Source organism: Geotrypetes seraphini, chromosome 1, assembly GCF_902459505.1.
Source record: "Geotrypetes seraphini chromosome 1, aGeoSer1.1, whole genome shotgun sequence".
Lineage (NCBI taxonomy): Eukaryota > Metazoa > Chordata > Amphibia > Gymnophiona > Dermophiidae > Geotrypetes > Geotrypetes seraphini.
Window position 1 is genome coordinate 380,360,877 of NC_047084.1, and position 20,309 is coordinate 380,381,185.

Sequence of the window (20,309 nt, forward strand, 5' to 3'; positions counted from 1 at the left end):
GCATCTCATGATGCATCTGGGGCAGGGGGGGGGGGGGTAGCCTAAGGCCGCACTTGTGGCGGAGGAGGCATGGAGCAGGAGGGACTGAGCACTTCTTCTGCTCCCAAAGATATTACAAGGTATGGGGAGGGGGTGGGTCTTGCCTGGTCACTCGGCCGGCCTCGGAGGAGGCCTAGAGCTGGAGGGATTGAGCACTCCTCCTGCTCCTGAAGATATTGGTACGGGGAAGGGGTGGGCCCAGCGGGTGGGCCGTGCCGGTCAGGGAGGGGTGGGGTGTGTGCGGGTTCAGGCAAGCATGTGGGGAGGGGTGCGCGGCACAGAGGAGGCTTTTTTTTAATAGACCTAATATTTTGTGGCCTACTAAAAAAAAGAAAAGAAAAAAGCCAGCAGAGCCCTGACAGCAGTGACAGGAGGCTTCTTCTCCTGTCACTACTGTCAGGGCTCAATCCGATCCATGCAGTCAATTGGGGGCGTGCCTCTGATTGCCCCCATTTGCACGCAGATGGTTGGCGAATTGGTCTAGCCTGCCTCCAATCGCCCACGGATTGGATACGGATCGGAGGGTTAGTGAATCTAGCCCTAAGTTGGAAGTTTTGATGCAGAAAAAGGTGGCAGACATATTCCTCTCCCCCTCCCCCATACACAGTCAAGCCCACATTGAAACTAAATCTGCACTGATGTATGGTATTAGAGAGGAAAACCAGCAGCTTTAGAAGACTGATCACCTAACAAAGCACAGCTCCATCTTTCATATAAATTTTACTAACAGCATCTCTCAATAAAAACAGCATGGCAGAAACTCTAAAACATGCAAGTTATTTCTCTCTCTGGTTTTCATTGAACTAAGTCAGATATTTTAAGAAAAAGGTTTACTACATATTATGTGAAACAGATCCTTAGCAACAAACTCTGTCCTGATAAATTTATGAAAGTCAGGTGCTATGCTAGATAGAAACAAAGCCTTAATAGGTGTTTCTTGCTGAAAACTAATTCTCTCTCTCTTTCTCTACCTAGACAAAGGTGGTATAAAATTTCAGCAGAGGCGACCTCTTAATTTGAGGGCTCCCTGGAGTCCTTGTTCAGAACTACACAGTGACTCCTTTTTCAAATAATAAGTGAAATCTGATCTCCCTTTTGACTCCCCTGAAGTCTAAGAACCCACCTGTACCAAGGTGTTGTGAAAAAAATGACACTGATGGATTAAGCCAAATTAAGAAAACTAGCAGAGCTCTAAACAATTTAATATACCCACACACTTTCTATTTATAAAAGCCAAACATGTATTTATATATAGAGATGTAAGATATATACAGAAAGATAGGTAATTAAGATATATACAGAGAGATAGGTGATAAAATTCTTAAAATCTTTGTTATTATTTAGAAACACTTATTCTCATCTCCAACCCTCCCTTCTCTTGTTTTAAATATACAGTACATATCAGACACAAGAATTGACTTGAGGGTTACAGTTGGAGACAGGTTTTCCTTCAGAGGGTTGAATGATCCATTTGGGGTCACCTTTACATCTCATATTGCAATAAACTAGGGCTCAGGAATTGTGACCATACCAATTATGTATCTGAAGACAAAATCTGTGTGGCAATAATAATTGTTCATTAACTGTAGAATGGAAGTGTTTTGGGGTTTTTTTTAAATGAAGGACTGAGAATAGAACTTTAGTTACAAACAGAGGTATAATTCAGTTAAGTCACTGTGTCATTGGTTAGAAATAAGTTCTTTGCACCATAGCATTTTCTTAATGGATTTATGTTTAACTTTCAAATTAAATGTTTCTTACCATCAGTCTACAGATACACAGTACTCAACATATATGGAATGTTTTTTAGAATGTCGATGGCTGCTGTATTTTGCAGAAAGATATAAAATATACCCAACAAGTCTTGTGAACACTAATTGTTTCAAACACCAATTGGTTTCAAAGTAGGTCTACAGGAAAACCAAATGCATAAAGCATGATGGCAAGACAGAAATCTTTAAACAAAGTTACTTATCGGTAGCAGTTGCTTTCAGAGGATAGAAGGACACTGTTTCGTATGTGGGTGACATCATTTGACACTGCCTCATATGAGAACCACTCTCCAGCTTCTTTACTCTATAGGACAGCGATGGCGAACCTATGGCACGCGTGCCAACTGTGGCACGCGAAGGCCTTGCAGCTGGCACGCACAGGGCCACCATCAGGGCAATACTACCAGGGGATGCACAGGAGAGAGAGCTGAACGGGGACGATGGGGGATCCGCGGGGTTAAATACAACTCGAGCCGCGAGGCTCGTCTTCTACTCCGACTGCCCTGCCGCTTACACAGCCGATCGGAAATCTTCCCCGACGTCAGCGCTGAAGTCGGGGAAGATTTCCGATCGGCGGCGGGACAGGCAGGAAATAGAAGACAAGCCTACGCGGCTCGAGCTACATTTTGCTGAGAAAGTTGCTAAGATGGGCTGGGAGACAAACGGGGAACACAAAAGGGGGAGGGAGTGCGTTTTGGACACAAGGCATGAACTTGGGAGAAAGGAAGGGAGGGAAAGAGATGCTGAGGTGGGGGATGGAATGGGTTTTTGGACACAGAAAGCATGAACTTGGGAGAGAGGAAAGGAGGGAAAGAGATGCTGAGGTGGGGGAGGGAATGGGTTTTTGGACACAGAAGGCATGAACTTGGGAGAGAGGAAGGGAGGGAAAGAGATGCTGAGGTGGGGGATGGAATGGGTTTTTAGACACAGAAAGCATGAACTTGGGAGAGAGGAAAGGAGGGAAAGAGATGCTGAGGTGGGGGAGGGAATGGGTTTTTGGACACAGAAGGCATGGACTTGGGAGAGAGGAAGGGAGGGAAAGAGATGCTGAGGTGGGGGAGGGAATGGGTTTTTACACACAGAAGGCATGGACTTGGGAGAGAGGAAGGGAGGGAAAGAGATGGTTGTGTACATGGGAAATAGAAGAAAGGAGAATTTTTGGTCATAGGGAGGGAGTGAGGTACAGATAGTAGTATACCAAGGTGGAGGAGGGTGGGGGGGCGGTCCGCCCCACCCCGGGTTTACGTCCCAAAGGGGTGCACAGCTGGCTACCCTCCAGTGTTCTCCCTAGGCCGGAAAACTGCGTCTCTTTAGCCACTTGAGTGCCACCGCCGCCATTGGGAACAGGCTGGTGCCAAGTTCTCCCTGCTTTTCCCTGTGGGGCCGACCAACTCTCGCCACCCGCGTCAATTCTGATGTCGGAGAGGACGTTCTGGGCCAGCCAATCGCTGCCTGGCTGGCCCAGAACGTCCTCTCCGATGTTAGAATTGACGTCGAGTGGCGAGAGTTGGTCGGCCCCGTGGGGAAGAGAAGCAGGGTGAACTCGGTGCCGGCCTGTTCCCGATAGCGGCAGTGGCAGCCTATTCCCCAGTGGTGGTGGCAGCATTTTCCCAGTGGTGGTGGCATAGGGGAGGGCAAGGAAAAAGAAAGAAAGGGGGGGACAGGGAGCCAAAAAAAAAAAGAAAGAGGGCTGGGTGAAACAAAGAAAAATGGGGCACGGAGAGAGAGAGAAAGACAGACATACAGAATGAAAGGGGGTATGGAGAGAGAGAAAAATAAGGAAGGGGGCAGGGTGAAACAAAGAAAAAGTTTGGGGAGGGAATGAGGTCTGGAGGAGAGAAAGCATACAGGAGGCTGAAAAAAGGGAAGAAATATTGGATGCACAGTCAGAAGAATAAAGTGCAACCAGAGACTGATGAAATTACCAAAGGTAGGAAAATGATTTTATTTTCAATTTAGTGATCAAAATGTGTCCGTTTTGAGAATTTATATATGCTGTCTATATTTTGCACTATGGCCCCCTTTTACTAAACCGCAATAGCGTTTTTTAGCGCAGGGAGCCTATGACCTTCAAGAGCAGCGTGGGGCATTCAGCGCAGGTCCCTGCGCTAAAAATCGCTATCGCGGTTTAGTAAAAAGGGAGGGGGAATATTTGTCTATTTTTGTATAGTTGTTACTGAGGTGACATTGCATAAAGTCATCTGCCTTGACCTCTTTGAAAACCCGTGGAATATAAATGATAATTAACATTTTCTCTGCGTACAGCGTGCTTTGTGTTTTTAAAATTTTATTGTTGGTAGATCATTTTGACTTGGCCTCAAAGGTAAGGGGGAGGAAGGGGAGCTGCTGAAAGAGTCTACCTTGACGTGGTTGCAGGCTTACAAATCTTTTGGTCTAAGAGTGCGGCGACAGAGAAAAGTATGTGTGTATTCGGCCCATGAATGAAATCATTAAAACATTATAAATTGCCAATAAATTGAAATGAAAACCAAAGGATTGTGAATCAAATTGATTCTCTGACAATACAAAGATTCCAACCTTTAAAAATGATGTTACATAGTTCAGGCAACTTTATAAAGAGTTTTTAGATACTAAAATCTTGTTATTAAGGTTTAATTGACGTGCTGGCACTTTGAGGAAATTCTTTGGTTTTGTGCGGCAGTTTGGGCACTCGGGCTCAAAAAGGTTAGCCATCACTGCTATAGGACAATGTGCTGTGCAAGCGAATACCTTCCAGCCTGCTGCTGTCATGCAGGACACGGCCAGTTACCATTTTTCCATGACGCAGAACAGTCACATTGAACTAGTGCTCCCTCTCAATTCGTGTCAAATTGTATTTTTTGAAAAAGTTATTCTTTCATCTATGATTCTCCACAACTCCTATTCCTGTCAAGCAGGATCCCTCTCTTACTTGCCTTAGTTAGGTTTTGCATGCATTTAAAGTTTCTTTTATTTTTTTTTTCAGTCCTCTTCTGGCCTTAATAGTCTGGACACCCGATCAATTATTTTCAAAATCAAGTAATTTAATTTTGCTGCATTGTTCTCAAAAGCTGTAGTAAACAGACTGCACAAGGGCTTCATTGGAAGACATCACACATGTGAGCGGCTATCAGTATCCTGCTTGTTCTTGGAGAAATTATTTTAAATAGTATTCTCAGTATTAATACTTTGACAAGTGCAACTACATTTTCATTGTGTAAATATTAAAGATAAGGTTTCGTGAACCTACAGAATCTGCATGTCTGCAGATATTTATATCCACTGAGTGTCCCTTTAAATCTTGCAAAAGGTCATTGCCAGTGGGGAATACTTAACGCACATGTGTTGCAAGTGGAAAAAAAACATGCAAGGTGATGTGACGAGAGCGGTGTCAGGTCAAAAGCGCGCCGCCGACGAGAGCAAAATGCAATTTAAATTCTTGTCTTTTTCTGACCTTGACCTTTTATTCCCTTCTAAGAAAGGTAACATAGTATGACAGCAGATAAAGACCTGAACGGTCTATCCAGTCTGCCCAAGTCACACTCATTATACAGCATATTCATGGTTAAGTTGTCTTTTCTTTAATATTTCTCGGCAATAGACCATAGAAGTCCACTCAGTACTGTCTTTAAATTCCCACTACTGGAGTTGCCATTGAAGCCTATCCTAACCATCCTGTCACTGGAGCTTCTATCAAATCCCTCATCCTAAACCAAATCACCATATATGGGACACAGACCGTGCAGGATTGCCCAGTACTGGCTTTAGTTTATTTTATACTATTCATTTTCTAAATAGAGATCCTGTGTGTTCATCCCATTTTTTTAATTCCATTACCGTTTTCATCTCCACTACCTCCCTCAGGAGAGCTTTCCAGGCATTTACCACCCTCTCTATGAAAAATAATTTCCTAACATTACTCCTAAGTCTGCCACCCCACAACTTCAAATCATGCCCTCTAGTTTTATCACTTTCCTTTCTCTGGAAAAGATTTATTTCTATATTAATAAGAACATAAGAATTATCATACTGAGACAGACCGAGGGTCCATCAAGCCCAGTATTCTGTTTCCAACAGTGGTCAACCCAGATCCCAAGTAGTAAAACAGATTTTATGCTGCTTATCCTAGGAATAAGCAATGGATTTCCCCAAGCCATCTCAATAATGGCCTATGGACTTCTCTTTTAGGAAATTATCCAAACCTTTTTTAAACCCTGCTAAGCTAACTGATTTCTCTACATTCTCTGGCAACAAATTTCAGAGTTTAATTACACATTGTGTGAAGACATATTTTCTCCAGTTTGTTTTAAATCTACTACTTGGTAAGCTTCATCGCATGCCCCCTAGTCCTACTATATTTGGAATGATTGAACAAGCAATTCACATCTACCCTTTCCATTCAACTCAGTATAATTTTGCAAGTTTATTTGTCAAAAATTAAACAATATTTTAGCTAATTATTATCCATTCTAGTCTTATAGCCCGTTACATTAACGGGCGCTAGAATATATGTGTGTGTGTCTGTCTTTATTTCTTTCTCTCTCTCACCTTAGCCGCTTTCTGTATTTCTGTCTCTTTCTTTCTTTTTCCTCGGCTGTCCACCACAACCCCTTGCCTGCTCCCCCTGTCCATTCTCCCTTCCTTTTACCTCCCCTGTGTCCACCACCACCTTCACTGCTCCCCTTATCCAGCAGTAGCCCTTCTCCCTTTGTTTTACCTCTTCCCCTGTCCAGCAGCACCTCTTTCCTGCTTCCCCTGTTCATCTGCCATTAATTTGCTTACCACAGAAGTTAGACTTACAAGCCTGTAATTCCCTACTTCTTCCTTACTTCCACTTTTGTGGAGAGGGATCACATCCGCCCTTCTCCAGTTCTCCGGTACCACTCCTGATTATAGAGACTCATTGAAAAGGTCAGTCAGCGGAGCCACCAGAACTTCCCTAAGTTCCTTCAGCACTTTCAGATGTACACCATCTGGCCCCATTGCTTTGTCTAATTTTATTTTAGCTCGCTCCTCATGAACACAACCCTCTGAAAATCTATCAGGGTCTACCACTCCTCCAATCCTATTCATTTTTGTCTTCTGTGGTCCTGCTCCCGGTGCTTCAGCCGTGAACACAGAACAGAAATATTTGTTAAGCAATTCAGCCTTTTGTTTGTCAGCTTCTACATATTTCTCCCCTTCACCTTTGAGTCTCACAATGCTACTTTTGCACTGTGAAACTCAAAGGTGAAGGGGAGAAATATGTAGAAGCAGATAAAGAAGTAAGTCTTTTGTCTCCCTGTTTTACTATGTCAGCTATTTTTTCTTCCATTTACATCTTTGCTTTCTTGGCTACACGACCAGCCCCTCTTAATTTTTCCAAATATTTTTGCCTGTCTTCCTTTTTCTTTGATCTTTTGTAGTTTATGAAAGCTAACCTCTTATTCCTTACCTTCTCAGTTACTACTTTTGAGAACCAAAGCGGCCTTCTTTTCCTCTTATTTTTACTTACTTGCGTCCCAAAAGGTTTCTCACTCATATAATTATTCCTTTCAGTTTTGCCCACTGCATTTCCACTCTTTCCAGACGTTCCCATCCAACCATTACTTGATGTAAAGTTAGTTTTTTTTAAAGTCTAGAACCTTTGTATTTGAATGAGCCTTCTCTATACCCATCTTAATATTAAACTGTACCATGCAGTGATCACTGGATACCAGATGATCACCCACTGTAACATCAGAAACACTTTCCCCGTTTGTAAGCACTAAGTCCAGTATGACCCCATCCCGTGTGGGTTCCATTACCAACTGCTGGAACAGTTCTCCTTGTAGAAAATTCAAGATCTTCCTACTTCTAGAAGACCCCGCAATAGTTATACCCCAATCAACATCCGGCATGTTAAAATCATCTATTAGTAAAACTTCCCCTTTTTTAGATATATTCTGAATGTCTACTATTAAATCTCTGTCCACTTCTTCCGTCTGTGAAGGAGGCTTGTATATCATACTAATGTAAATATATTCACCATTCTATCTTTCCAAATTGATTTACAGTGCCTCTTCCTTGCCCTACAGATCCTGCAATTGTGTGGCTTTAATATGATCTTTAACATATAACGCTACTTTCCCTCCTTTTCTTCCTACCCAGAATTCCTCTTGTACCACTCTGAAGTTTCTGGGTTCCTTAGCTGCCCTGTCCCTAAATTATTTTCATCCAGGAGAATTTTGGTTCCGTCAGTATACTTTTACTTCCCACAATGAGGTGAGTTTTAACAGTATTTTTAATCAGTAGTTCCCAAATCAGGTAATCTTGGTACGCTCCTGCCCCATGCAGAGCCGCAAACAAAAATGGGAGGAAGGGTAGAAGTAATATGAGAATTAGTGAAAACTACAAAACCTGAAAGAATGGAACTATTTACACCAAAAGCACTAGAGAAAACAAAATTAGTGTGAGCGCTGCATCTGCATCCATATGCAAGTTTTGACACAGAGAGACTGCTTTTCATATATTACTGGCTTTATGCTGGTACTGTCAGAGAATGTCACCTACTATTGGGGCTGATTTTATCTTATTTGTTGACTGAGAAACAATAGTGTAGCCAAATGTCTTTATCATTCCGAGTACAATTCCTTTTTGTTTAGATTTAGTCAAATGTGGAAAATATTTTTGCTTCACTATTTTTTAGTACTGCATACGCTTGTGGCAGAAATGTGGCAGTGCAAGGGCATCAAAGCAGGGCAGCCCATTGAGGTTCAAAGACTGATTTTGGAACCTTATTTGCATAGGTCAGTAGAGGTTGAAAATAAAGAAAAAAAAGCAGGGCATGTCTTAAAAGCACAATAACTCAACAGTGGTTCTAGTACTGCTCCAAAGAAACATTGACAGTCAGGAAAGACAACTTCGGACTGAAAATATTTCAAGACTTCTGCACTTACCAACTAGTTATATTTTTGGCATTTCAGGACATTTACACTTAAACAGGTCAGTTGCCATGGCAATAAACACTAGCCAATATGGACAGCAATACCAAAAATTAATTTATGCTTCTCCTCACTGACAATGAAAACTGAGAGCTGTTTTGATTTACACAGTGTAAAAATCTGAATACCAACCGATCCTCTGAGAAACAAAACTGGAACCCCTGTTCCAAACCTCTCTCCCAAGGTGCTGATTGCTGACATTAGCTGGTAGGCCTGGAACCCAAAGTCCTGCAGGCTTTCTTCTGCATCTGCATCATCAGCGGATACGTTGTTAATCACTCTAAGTGCAAAACAAAAAAACAGTAAAGGGGAACAAACATTTGGTCTGGGGACCAGAATTCTGAAGGACCAATACACATAGATACATACTGCATAGGAAACATACTGCAATCAATTCACCTAACGCTAATTTGAATGTCTGAACTTTTCTCTTTTGTAATTTCACTGCTATATGTGCAATTTTTTAAAAAATACAAATTTTAGCTTGATGTACATACATGTCCTGTATACCTGAATAGATAATATTTCAGTTCAAATAGACCAAAGCCTTATTAGTAACTTTGGAGTCCTTTTACTAAACTGTAGTAAGCATAACACAAGCTTACTGTGAGCTAGAAATGCCTACCATGAGACCCGCTGAGGCGCCCCATAGTAAATTTGCCAATTTGGGTGTCCGCGAACTGAATAAATATTCTGTATTTTTGTGGAAGGAGGCATGTTTGGGAGTGGAGAGTGGATGTGAAAGGGCTACTCAGCACATGAGGCATTGCCATGCGTTGATTAGAACAGGGGCCCTTGCCACCTACAAAACGGGTGGCAGTAAGGGCTCACAAGGCAATATTTTAAATGACTGCTCATTAACTGTGCAATTAGCACATGGCTATTAATTCCAGAAATAGGAAAACCAGCCAATTTCTGTATGTGGCCTTAGCATGCAGAAAAGACCTGTGTAGCGGGTGCGCTTAGGCCACTTTTGCTGTGGCTTTAATAAAAGGACTTTTGCTAATTATTTTCAAATCTGCCTTTACCAAAAATTCAAATTCTTCTACATTTTCATTTCCAGGAAATTATAATAGACGATTAATCATTGTTATTTATTATTTTTGGATTTTGCTGCTATGTCCAAGACCAATAGAAAAGTTACAGCAAGCCAAATAAGGAATGAATAAATGAATGAAATAAATGAATCTCCTGAAGTTCATTATGGAAAGAATTTTAGTTTACTGATTTCTAGTCTCGGTTCAATAGAACAGAAGCACTTCAGATCATATTGAGTGTATGCATGTGTATGCATGCATGCTGCAATTCATGTTTTTTATAGACCTCCCCCATTTATGACTTTAGAACATGTATTTCATTCTGCACCAAACTTTATATATAAAGATCCTCGAGGAACATATGACTTTTTTATTTTTAAAATTTGCTCAACTATTTGTGGGAGAAACATGGGAAGGAGATAAAGTTGACACCATTTTAAAAAAAAATGCTTGGGAACACATCCAAGAGCCTTTTTAAGATCTTCACAACCTTGATCTCTATCAAACATGTAACCTTCAATACCACTTTACATGAAGCTGATGAAACCAATCTAGCAAACTACTTTCAGGAAAAGATCAGGATAATTAGCGAGTTTATTTACACACTCCCTGGTCAATAGAGTTGAGATGGATCCCGCAAAAATCAGTAAAGAAGAAGGAATACCAGCCAATAGAAATTAAAATGAATTCTCCCGTTACCTCCCAAGATATCTCCAATTTTATTCAATCTCTATATGACCACCTTGAAAATTTTCAAGCTGTCATCTTGGGAAACTCTATTCACTTATGCGGATGATATTTTTATTTTGATAGAGATAGATCCAGACATTACTGACCTATCATCTAAAGTAAATCTTTGTATTTCAAAACTTCAAGCCTGGGCTCAGTTTGTCCAGATGAAGCTTAATACAACAAAAAACTAATTATTATGGTTAGGCCCAAAACTGGACTGTCTTCCTCTTTCTGTAGCTTTAGTTTATGGATCCTCTCTACAGATTGAGTTCTCTGCCAAGGTATTGGGAGTTTTTCTTGACTTTTCTCTCTCTTTTAAAGATCAAATTAACTCCGTGGTCAAGAAATGTTTTTTTAATCTACGTATGCTGAGGAAGATTAGACATCTTTTTCATCATTGTCACTTTTCCACCTTAGTTCAGTCAATTATTTTATCTCGTCTCTACTATTGCAATGTTATTTACCTTGGTGTTACAAAAACTTGCCTCTACAGATTGCAATTAATTCAAAATACTGCTGCGAAATTGATTTTTGGGAAACGTAAATTTGATCACGTGACGCCATTGCTTCAGTCTTCATTGGCTCCCAGCTTGTTTTAGAGTTTGATTTAAGTGTGCCTGTGTTGTTTTTAAAATTTTACATGGTATTTTTACTCCTCTCCTTCCTTTATCCTGGAATGTTTATAGATTTTCTTTTGCAAGAGGTGATCAACAATTCAAATTATCTCTTCCTCTCTCTGATTTTTAAGCTATCTCAACTGTGGATTGACCTTCCACTTCTTTTAAGGAGTTCCAGCTCACTTCAACCTTTTCGCAAATCCTTAAAAACTACTTTATTTGCTAAACACTTTGAAAATTAACTTTACCAAACTTAGTCTTATTCTTTTCTGGGTTTTATTCGATAACTTAACTATTGTAAACCTAGTCGAGCTTTCCTTGAATGATGATAAAGTCAAGCATTAGATTAGACTAGACCTACCGAGGAGACTTAAAAAAAAATTCTGCTGTTTGGACATCTGCCCAGCCAATATGCTAGAGCATGTGCCTCCGGGATTTCTCTGATGGCCGACAACTTCATTTAAGAGATGTTTGGGTAGTGGTACATACCCTAAAACAATATCTGCCATCGTCCTGACCCCCATACCTAAGGCACTGGGATTAGACATCCAGAGTTGAAAACTTTAGACCAATTGCAGGGATACCATGGTCTGCAAAAGTGTTAGAATTCTGTGTTAACATACAACTCACAGACTTCTTAAACTGGACTGATGGATTCCACAGTTCACAACACAGTTTCAGGAAGTTGTACAGTACAGAATCTTTACTGCTTGAATTGACGTCTAAAGCAAAACAACAGATTAGGTTCTTACCTTGGTAATTTGGGTTCTGTTAAGCTACACAGGGTCCATACTTGAGCTGCTGATTCCCATTTCCCACAAAATGCAGAAGGCAATCCCTTTAAGAACTTGAGAACTCCTCCCCTTCTGTAGTGGAGCACAGCACCCCCCTCAGTTGGTACAAAGGCAATCAAACTCCACTGAAACATTTAAAAAAATGAGAAGGAGAACCATGGGGAAATTCCCCGGAAAGAAACACATTCTGCTCTGAAACTTAGAAAATAGAACAATGACCAATAAACATTTAACAAGTAAACAGAGAACAACACTCGCATGAGTAACACAGATTCAACCTGCTACGGGTAACAAGCAGGAGCTATGGGACTCTCCCAGGAGGAGAGAGCAAGGGAACCCCTCAATACCTGAAACACATCTGTTCATCATCTTAGGTATAATAGCAGAGGTCCTGAGATGGACAATAGCAAAGTCCGAGGCAAACATCAAGCGAATCAAAACACAGGGAGGGTAGTATGGACCAGTTCTTTGCATCCTAACAGAACCCAGATTACCGAGGTAAGAACATTCTGTTGCAAATACACAGGAGTCCATACTTGAGCTGATGTACCAAAGCAATGTCATACATCTAGGGAGGGACAGATGAGCCTGCCCGCAGAATAAAGGATCCAAAGGTGGCATCCTCTCGAGCCGCCACATCTACTCTGTAGAGCTTTGTAAAAGTGAGAAGAGTATCCCAAGTAGCAACTCTGCAGATTTCATCAGGCAAAACAGCCTAGGATTCCTCCCAGGAGGTTGCTACACCTCTGGTGGAATGCACTGCCAGGGAAAGAGGCGGCTGTTTCCTGAAGGAAATGTAGGAAGAGGAAATCGCCATGCAGATTCCTCTGGCAATGGTCGCTTTTGAGGCTGGCCTGCCCCGTGACTGGACAGCACAAAAAGATGATCAGAAAGCCTGGAGTCATTAGACCACTCCAGGTAGATGAGCAGGGCCCTGTGTACATCCAACTTGCGCTAAAGTTTGTCCTGTTTGGTAGAACCCATAGGTTGAAAGGTGGACAAATGGAGCTCCTGATTGACATGGAAGGCAGAACCCACCTTCAGAAGAAAGTAAAGAACTGTGCACAAACACCCGACTTCGTGAATTGAAGAAATGGCTCCCTGCAAGAGAGGGCCTGCAATTCTGAAATCCTTCTTGCCAAGACTATGGCAACCTTGCCGAGACTATGCAACCAGAAACCTTGCCCAGCCACATAATTCCTGCCTTCCTTACACATGTGGGAACAGGAGTCCCCAAGCTCCGAAGGACTAGTCCACAGTCTGATATGGATGGCACATGCCACAAAGGAAGCAGCTGCAGCTTTGATATCCAAAGCCAGTGCTTCAAACTGTCTTTTCAGGACCACATCCACTCTAGAATCTTGTGTGTCTTTCAGCATCACTTCACCTTCACTAGGAGGGGAGGTGCACTTGGTCACTTGAGTCACTACAGAGTCCACCTTCAGTTGGACAAACAGTTGCTGGAAGTTTAGAGCATAAGACAGAACCAAGACAAAGCTTTGGCCACCCTAAGTGAGCCTTCAGGATGCTCCCACTGATCAGTGACCAAAGAAGTAAGATCCAGGTGAGCTGGAAAAAAGTTCATCTGTGTATTAGTGCCACATATGATGGAGCACTGTGAGATAGAAGGCTGCTTGGCATCAAGCTTTAGTATAGACAGGGTGTCAGAAATGACAGGGAAATACTTTTAAAACCAATAGGAGGAAATAAAATTTTCACTCAGAGAATAGTTAAGCTCTGGAATGCGTTGTCAGAGGATGTGGTAAGAGCGGATAGCGTAGCTGGTTTTAAGAAAGGTTTGGACAAGTTCCTGGAGGAAAAGTCCATGGTCTGTTATTGAGAAAGACAAGGGGGAAGCCACTGCTTGCCCTGGATCGGTAGCATGGAATATTGCTACTCCTTGGGTTTTGGCTAGGTACTAGTGACCTGGATTGGCCACTGTGAGAATGGGCTACTGGGCTTGATGGACCATTGGTCTGACCCAGTAAGGCTATTCTTATATTCTTATGACATGGAATATTGAAGCTGTCCTGAAAAGGCGAGACATGGAGGGATCATCACCTTGATATGCCACACCTGACCCCTGGATACTGGACCCTGAAAAGGATCCCACATCATCCATCACAGAAAAGCCTAACGACAACAAATGCATGGAAAGGGACTTCCAATCATCCCAATCCTGCTCTGAAGGGTCACTGTCACTGGAGCTGGTGTAGTATGAGGCACCGATGCCTGTTTTGGAGAAGAATCCCCCTTAGGTGTAGTAGACATGCACATAGGCTACACAACGCTTCACGGTTCCATTAAATAGGCTTTCCATAAGAGGCTGACAAAATTTGAGAAGCCTTACATTGGGGGACCCGAGGCTCCATACATAACTCCAGACTGGAAGAAATGCATCTTCCGCCACGACATGCTTGCATTTTGACCCCTCACTGGTTCATCTGAGCAGCATCTCTTCCTCTTAGACCGGTTTTTCTGGGATTTCAAGGATTCCAAGGCCTTGGAGGACTGACTGGGGGCCAAGCCTGATGCTCCTGCCCCTTCCTCCCACAGCTTTCCAAACCAAAAACCCTGATAGGTAAGAAAATACATAAGAATTGCCACTGCTGGGTCAGACCAGTGGTCCATCATGCCCAGCTCACGCGGCGGCCCTCTGGTCATAGACCAGCACCCTAACCAAGACTAACCCTACCAGCGCCGTTCCTGTTCAGCAGGACCTTGTCTAACTTTGTCTTGAATCCCTGGAGGGTGTTTTCCCCTATGACAGACTCCGGAAGAGCGTTCCAGTTTTCTACCACTCTCTGGGTGAAGAAGAACTTCCTTATGTTCGTACAAAATCTATCCCCTTTCAACTTTAGAGAGTGCCCTCTCGTTCTCCCTAATTTTGAGAAGGTGAATAACATGTCCTTATCTACTAAGTCTATCCCCTTCAGTACCTTAAATGTTTTGATCATGTCCCCTCTCAATGCCCTCTGTTCGAGGGAGAAGAGGCCCAGTTTCTCTAATCTTTCGCTGTACGGCAGCTCCTCCAACCCCTTAACCATCTTAGTCGCTCTTCTCTGGACCCTTTCGAGTAGTACCATGTCCTTCTTCATGTACGGCGACCAGTGCTGGACGCAGTACTCCATGTGAGGGCGCACCATGGCACGGTAAAGCGGCATGATAACCTTCTCTGATCTGTCCGTGATCCCCTTCTTTATCATTCCTAGCATTTTGTTTGCCCTTTTTGCCGCCACCACCGCACATTGCGTGGACGGCTTCATCGACTTGTCGATCAGAACTCCCAAGTCTCTTTCCTGGGAGGTCTCTCTAAGTACCGCCCCGGACATCCTGTATTCGTGCATGAGATTTTTGTTACTGACATGCATCACTTTACACTTGTCCACGTTGAACCTCATCTGCCATGTCGATGCCCATTCCTCAAGCCTGATTATGTCACACTGCAGATCTTCACAATCCCCCTGCGTCTTCACTACTCTGAATAACTTCGTATCATTCGTAAATTTAATCACATCGCTCGTCATACCCAATAATCTAATATACAAAATTCTTCCTCAGGAGCCAAAAGTATACTAGGAGAGCTCACAGAAAACACATAAATTGTGTAGCAATAATTATGACACCACAAAATTTTTAAATGTGTGAGCGCAGGTCCTCAGTTTTCACAACTCATATGGCAGGACAAGCCTGCTCCCAGAGTTGTAAGCTGTGATAACCCAACATGGTTTTATAAGTGTGAAACATCCTTGGACCTGATGTGCACAAACGTGTTGAAATTATAGTGAAAAATCACTCTCAAATCAAAAATAGTGTCTGTGATATTACTCCTAGTATACTAACTGCAATATTTAACTGCTTAAATTAAGTTCAATCAAAAAGGTTCAAGATCCATTTCTAATTGAAAGAACATTTCGGGAACGAGAGTGATCCAAGATGGCGGACGTGTAGCAGTGGTGTCCCGGCTGTCTTTTTTTTTACTTCAAAATTTACTGCTTTTTGATTCTTGCAAGTTTCTGACTATGCCCCATACTAAGAGGAAAGGGGCCTTGAAGATATCTCAACCTGCGGCCCTTACATCTTCACTGACGCAGCAAACACTTCAGCGCTTCCTAGAGCCGCGGAACGCTGCTGACCCTCGGACTTCCCAATGGCTGCAGACCTCCGCCATGGCTTTGAGTAAGGGAGCACTCGAGCCCTTGGATTTGGAGACATTCTTGTCGCCAACGATCTTTGCACCGCTCTGTCCAGCAGGGGGGCAGAGCAGCGACTCATTATCCGGAGGGGAGGAGGGAATTACTCCGGAGCAAGCAGCGGGCGGAGCTACACTCTCGGCTGGAGAGCAGGGGAGTAAGATCTCTGAGGGAGCAGAAGCCTCAGGAAGAACTCCTGCTAACACCCTGGATATCCTCCTGGAGGCCATAAGGAGAATGGAGGAGAAGACGGCTTCAGATGTTCAAGTACTGGTAACCAAAGTAGACTCCTTTACTTCAAATATTGAAAAAGTGAAACAAGAATGCTTAGGGGAAGATAGATTCTGAGACTATTCCTTTGAAAAATACCATTATTACTATAATTAGAGACCAGACTACTCTTTCACGCAAGATAGAAATGATTGAAAATTATAATCAACATCTTAATTTAAGAGTACTGAATTGTCCAAAAATTCCTTCTATGTTACCGATTGACGTCTTTAAAAAATTTCTGGTGGAGAATTTGTCTTTTCCACCAGATAAATTACTACCTATAAACAAGGCTCATTACTTAACAACACCAAAAAGAAATACTGGCTTGGAAGAAGTACTCGTTTCTGAAAATGTACCACTTTCTGGGAATTTACCAGTTGATATTGATTTACAAAATGTAACAGCAGTTTTGGAAGATTCTTTCATGGATGTAAAGGACAGAGCTACATTAATTGTAAACTTTATATTTGAGCAAGATCTCAATTCAATCATGAGGTTATTCTTTAAAAAAATAGGTACACCTTTCTATGGTCAACGTATATGGCTACACCATGATGTTACAAAACCAACACAAGAAAGGCGTAAGCATTTTTTAGCAATGCGAGAAGACACAAAGAAGTAGGGGGCTACTTTTACTTTAGCTTATCCTTGTAAATGCATAATCAAATATATAGGGTTTAAAATATGTTTTTTATGCACCTGATCATCTAAGATCCTTTTTGGACCTTAAGGGGTTAATCAGAGGTGGAGAGTCTAGCTCTAAAAAATAAAATCTGGGGGGTAAATGTATTAAGCCTTTTTCTTAATTTATAATTTGTAATTTTTCTTTGATTATCTCCCTGTAACTGGATCATTCTCCTACTTTGAGATCTATGAAAGAGTTATAACCATCAAGAACTGGTTTTGTTTCTAACAGTAATGTGAATATTTCTTCTTTTGGCCTTTTTTATATAATGGATTATTACTCTGTATTGCCTTAACAAGTTGTATTACTTGTGAATAATATGATAATGAATAAAAATAAAAATTTTTTAAAAAAGGTTCAACTTCTCCACTGTTCTCCCTAATGCGTCCAACAGAAATTAATATGAAACAATGAAAAATCGGGACTTATTTTTAAATGCGTTAGCATAGTTTTTTCAGTTGATCCATCGTTCATGCTATAAAGTCACTAGCTCCCACAGCACATGGAACACAGCCGCTCCTCAACTGGCAACCGTATGCAACCAACACAGGATCCAGACCTAGAAAGGCCTGGGGCATCCATCAGAAGCAGTCACTTATCAAAACAAGCAGTTTTGAAGTAGAAAAAAGGAGTTTAAAAATCAAATCACTAAAAATCCAAGAAGGCCATCATCAAAAAAAATATATATATATCACGCCGAAAACAGGCCTTTGGAGCTTCATGCAAAAATAAAAAATAATGATTTTAGGATTTTAGAGGAGTGGGAACCGAGTACTAACCCCAGAAACCAGTTAAACTCCAAATTTCAGACCCCCTGATATTACCCATTGGGATTAATGGGAGTACTCACTGTGACTTCAAGTGCCGGTTTGTCTGAATCAGCCTGGATGCAGGGAAAGGATTTCTGCCTCAGAAATTGCTCAGGTCCTCAACTGTCGAAAGAAATCTTCTGGCTGCCAGCTGAATGGACCTTGGCCACCGACTCCCACCCCTGGGATTCCTCACGCAGCAAAAAGGGAAGAAATTATGCAGCCTGCTCCCTGATACCCCTAAGTTTCTTACTAAAAGGCCACACAGCCTGTGCTCAAGCTTCTGACTCAATCAGCAGGTGAGTTGCTCCCAGGGGGATGGACCCCAAGCTCCTGAAGGGACTCAAAAAAGGCTGGCTCCATAGGAGATCTGAGAGATGTCCTGGGAGCAGCACTCCTCCCATACAGGACTGCATCCTTTCCCTGGTGGAGTATGCCCAAGCAGGGGATCTTCGAGCACCGAAGCCACAAAGAACTTTAGAAATCCAGTGGAAAAAATGAAAATAATAAGTAAAAAAAACAGACCAGAGCAAAACACACCTTCTGAGTTCACTTGCAGAAGGAATAATTGAGGGGGGGGTGCTGTGCTCCACTGCAGAAGGTGAGGAGTTCTCAAGTTCTTAAAGGGATATCTTCCTGCAGTTTCCGGGAAATGGGAATCAACAGCTCACGTATAGACTCCTGTATATCCGCAACAGAATCATATTTATGCAGGGGTAGATAATCCATGCTGCTACAGTTTGACATTTCTGCTGTGTTTGATGGAGTAGACCACTCACTACTCCTTCTAAAATTGAACAAATTGGGCATATATGGATTTGTCCTAAAATGGTTTGCTGAATTTCTAGGAAATAGGACCTACAAAGTAAGAAAGGGAAATAAGAGGTCCCAAAAATGGGCTACTTCTTGTGGACTGCCACAAGGATCCCCGCTGTTTCCATCCTTGTTCAATATCTTAAGAGCCCTGGCAAAAGGATTCTCCTCCCCTCATATCCACACATTATTTTATGTGGAAGACATCTTTCTACTTTGTGTATCCAGAGATTCTTTTGAGACCACCCTACAACACCTAGTGTGGACCATGGAGGACCTGAGCATGGGGATACAAAAGAACTTCCTTAAACTTAATAAACAGAAGACCAAAGTGCTTTGCTTCGGGCATTATAACTCACTTCCACATACAGATCTGGTACTGTCCACTAGTGAGATCCTCAAAATTTAGAAAACTTTGAAAATCCTAGGCATCATCCTAGACTCCCAACTAACCTTCAAAGATCAGATCAACTCCCTGGCCACAAAATTCTTCTTTAGACTAAGGTAACTAAGAACAATACGTTCCCTCTTAAGCCAAGCTAATTTTAGAATTATAGCACAGGCTGTCATAAGAACATAAGAAGCGCCATCTCCGGATCAGACCTTCGGTCCATCAAGTCCGGCGATCCGCACATGCGGAGGCCCTGCTAGGTATACACCTGGCTTATTTTATAGCCAACCATATCTTTATATGCCTCTCTCAAGGAGATATATCATGAAAAGAGAAAATAGTCCCAGTATATATTAATCTCCAAATCTCATAAGGAGAACATAAGATACAACGATCCTCAGAGGGTGAATTACCCACAGGTTCAAGTGAGCTGCTCTCACTCAACCACGATCTTCACTGGATCATATACGTATCTTTGTTTAATTTGTTATTTTTTGATTTTTGATTTTTATCTTTTTTATAACAATATTAAAGTTTTGTTCATACTTTAAATAACTTAATTAAATAACTTAGCTTGCTATTTTAGATAAGGGAGCGCCTCCACCAACATGCCATGTTTCACAATGCTTTCCTCAGGGTTGAGGCTCCCGATTTGTATCTGAAAAATATATAAATATCGAATATTACTCCCAAAGTTCATTTTATCATGTTCTTAAAACAACATTTATAACTAAATGTAATAAAACTATTTAGTAATGGCCAATCAAGACCTATAACTTTTTCAACTTACTCATGTGTAAAATGAAAATCGCTTCGTTCGAGTAGATTTCATAGTGAACGAGCGCGTCTGTCGTCAGATCCGGTTTTAACCCCAAGAGGAGGGATTTCAACCAGAGAAACGTCACGTACTTTTTTGATTGCCGGACTTAATTCAAAGCTTTCAGCGGACTCAGACTACTGACATCCAGTCAATTTCTTCGTTTAATCCATGAGGAGATAAAGCATTCAAAATAAAAATCCATTTTTGTTCTTTGATATTAAGAGCTGATTTATAATTCCCACCCTCTTTCCCTATTTTTACAAAATCAATAATGCGCCATCTAATGTCATGCCAGGAATGCTGCTTTTTTATCCAATGATTCACAATGGGTGCTGTGTCAGTTTCAGTATGAACTCGCGATTTATGTTCATTCAGCCGGGTTTTAATCGAACG

At 41.8% G+C, this 20,309-nt stretch overlaps 1 protein-coding gene across 1 annotated transcript in view; it reads right to left on the reverse strand.

The window, feature by feature from the left end:
* The window catches only part of WRN (WRN RecQ like helicase), a 405,773-nt gene that overhangs the window by 150,995 nt on the left and 234,469 nt on the right, over positions 1–20,309 (reverse strand). Inside the window, exon 30 of the mRNA XM_033960777.1 lies at positions 8,885–9,032. Coding sequence (XP_033816668.1) covers positions 8,885–9,032 — 148 coding nt within the window. The remainder of the gene's footprint in view (positions 1–8,884; positions 9,033–20,309) is intronic.